This window comes from Amphimedon queenslandica, unplaced genomic scaffold (assembly GCF_000090795.2).
Source record: "Amphimedon queenslandica unplaced genomic scaffold, v1.1 AMPQUscaffold_12285, whole genome shotgun sequence".
NCBI classification, from domain to species: domain Eukaryota; kingdom Metazoa; phylum Porifera; class Demospongiae; order Haplosclerida; family Niphatidae; genus Amphimedon; species Amphimedon queenslandica.
The window spans coordinates 1-2,880 of record NW_003547477.1 but is presented as its reverse complement, the minus strand read 5'-3'; the positions used below and the strand labels follow the sequence as shown (position 1 = coordinate 2,880).

The following is a 2,880-nucleotide window of genomic DNA, read 5'->3' as shown; positions in this document are numbered from 1 at the left end:
GATATGGCACTATGTACATGTATAAGTACATGTAGAGCATGTATATTAAAATTGCATGTAATTTGCATGTATATACATCTAAGTTTAAAACTGTTGTACATAGTACAATATACATTAATTGACATGTAAATTACATGTATGTTATTTCTTTTCAAAAGGTTAAAGATGTTGTACAACTGGAGAACAAGTGCCAATTTCTGCCACAAGTGAGTGAAAAAGTAAATGTATCATTTGAAGGTTCTCTTTGATGGGCATATGTTCCTGAGGGTTTTCCACTGGATTCTGGCATAGTGCTCATGCAGCTTCTTGTCAGTGGAAGACCCTGTACTACAGCACAGGGTATTTTGAGAAAAATTACAAGAAGAGAATTCTCCATTTTTATAATTTTTTTTCTGAAACATATACATGTACTTAATTTAGGGTTGGGGCAATTACAAATTCATGATTATGATTACACCTATGATTACATGTACTGCATATGTGTAGTCATTAGGATTACAATTACAATTACAAACCTGTCATTAACAATTACGATTACTGTAGATTGGGAAATTTTCATGTTAAAAATAATTGGTGTGAAATTTTAAAAAGTGTTTTATTTTCATTTGTTGACCCATCTGCAAAGTTTATTTAACACGGAAAATTTTGGATGCATCATAAATTGGACACGTGGCTACTAACTCTTGATGATGAATGGACAGCTATTCAATGGAAGTTGCTCATGGCAGCACTGAAACTGAAAAGAAGCCTTTTGGGTGAGAACTTAAGGCCTTCATTGGGCTTTTAGAAGGGCCTCGTGCGTCCACTGCTGCACGTTAAAATATTTTGTGTGTCAATGTCAAAAATTTGTGGGTAACTTCAACCAAAAAAAAATTTTAACAACGAAAATTTTCCAATCTATGGTATGCCACTGTATTAGATATGATAATGATATATGGAAAAATTATTGCTCAGAATCAGTGTTGCATCTTATAAACATGAGTTTTTTAAACATAATACACGTTTATATTCCTGATCCTATCCTGCAGGTATGGCGTACAATCTCCAGTTTATTTTAAGGATATGAGTGGACGACTAGTATTATCACCAAAAGTTGATGATTCAAACACACTGCACTGGACTGAAGGTGAATATTAGACTCATTAACTATTACGGGTAATCACTCTCCCTATTTTTTCTTTTCTTCATTCAAGGTTCTATTACATTTACTGATCATAGTATTACAGTGAAAACTCATCATTCAACATCACCAGCCCATCCTCATAAAGTATCACTTGAACTAAACCAGTGCACTCCAATCAAACCAAGTACTGATGATCAGTGGAAGAAAGGGAAGACAACATTAAAAGATATTATTAAAGTAAATATAAGAGCAACTGTCGGTACCTTTGCTTATGCTCAAGCAAGGGCCTGGACTAGAAAGACTTAGACACTTTTATTCAAGGGGAAATTTTAGTTTGCAGTTAGATTAACTGGTGCTTCAAATGGAGCAGTGGTCAATACTTGAAGTAATAAAAAATAAGTTTAATGCTCCCTGTTGTCAACATATTTGTTTGACCATATGTACATCAAAGGCATTGACTGATTATACATGGTACCTGATGAATTGTTAGTTACATATGATGTTCTAATGTTTGTTTGTTTGTAGGTTTTGAGATCAGAAGAGAAAGCAAAACATGATAAAGACACTAGTGAAATGTTAATTGAAGAATTCAAGCAGTAGGAACACACTTGATATACAATAATTAATAAAATGCATCACATTGGAATAAGAGATTATTGATGAGTTGTTTTTGTACTCTATAGAGGTGAGAGTATACACACTTTGTTTTAATTCACCCACTATTAATTAATTATACTATTAACTGGTGTATTCATTTGTTTTCATAATGGATATTTTTGAACTTTCTATTGAAATTGAATGAAGTAAAGTTTGATAGCTGTACATTGGATTACATGACTAGCTCTAAACTGCTATAAGTAATATACTTACAAAATGCAGCAAATTAATTATTGTTAGAACAATAACAATAGTCACAAAGTATTTACGGCAGCATAAAAACAAGGTGTACACTATGATTAGTCTAAGAAATAATCCTTGAGTTAATGTAAAATCAATAAAGGAATTATTTAATATCATAAAGGAGAAGAATAAAAATCAAAACTGAGTTTGAAATGAAAGTAAGGAGAGCTTTGTTGTAGTGTTGTGCTAGTTCCAACGGAACTAGAACTAAATCTATTTTAGTACACCTATTTTTTCCTAGTTCTAATTCCAAGAACTAGAACTAGAACTGAACTACATTGATACAAAAAACCAAAACTAGAACTAAAACTAGAATTTGACAAATTAAAGCACTGGAACTAAAACTAGAACTAAAGATTTAGTTATTAAGAACTTGAAACTAAAACTAAAACTAAAATGCGCACTTGTAAATCACTAGAACTAAAACTAGAACTAAAACGCTACCCTTTTAATAACTGAAACTAAAACTAGAACTGAAATGGAGCCCTTTTAATAACTAAAACTAAAACTAGAACTAAAATGGTACCCTTTTGAATAACTAAAACTAAAACTAGAACTAAAATGCTACCCTTTTAAGTTATTAAAATTAAATTTCATTAAAAAATTATAATGATCACCTAGAAATGGTGTATTAGTAGGACTAAAACTAGAACTATAAGGCCAGAATCAGAATTTGGCATGGAACTAAAATTAAAACTAAAACTAAAACGGAAGTACAACTAGAACTAAAACTAGAACTGAAACTAGAAATGAAGTACTGGTAAAACTAAAACTAGAACTAAAACTAGAAATGGAGTACTGGTAGAACTAAAACTAGAACTAAAACTAGAAATGGAGTACTGATAAAACTAAAACTA

The 2,880-nt window shown here is 31.1% G+C and overlaps 1 protein-coding gene across 1 annotated transcript; it reads left to right on the top strand.

Annotated features, from left to right (window-relative positions):
• Positions 1-524: 524 nt before the first annotated feature.
• LOC100639205 (uncharacterized) lies at positions 525-1,922 on the top strand. The gene is made up of 4 exons (XM_020004299.1): positions 525-755; positions 1,029-1,126; positions 1,194-1,360; positions 1,649-1,922. Exons 1-4 carry the CDS (start codon positions 694-696, stop codon positions 1,721-1,723), a joined length of 402 nt encoding a protein of 133 aa, XP_019859858.1. The 5' UTR covers positions 525-693; the 3' UTR covers positions 1,724-1,922.
• The last annotated feature ends 958 nt before the right edge of the window (positions 1,923-2,880 follow it).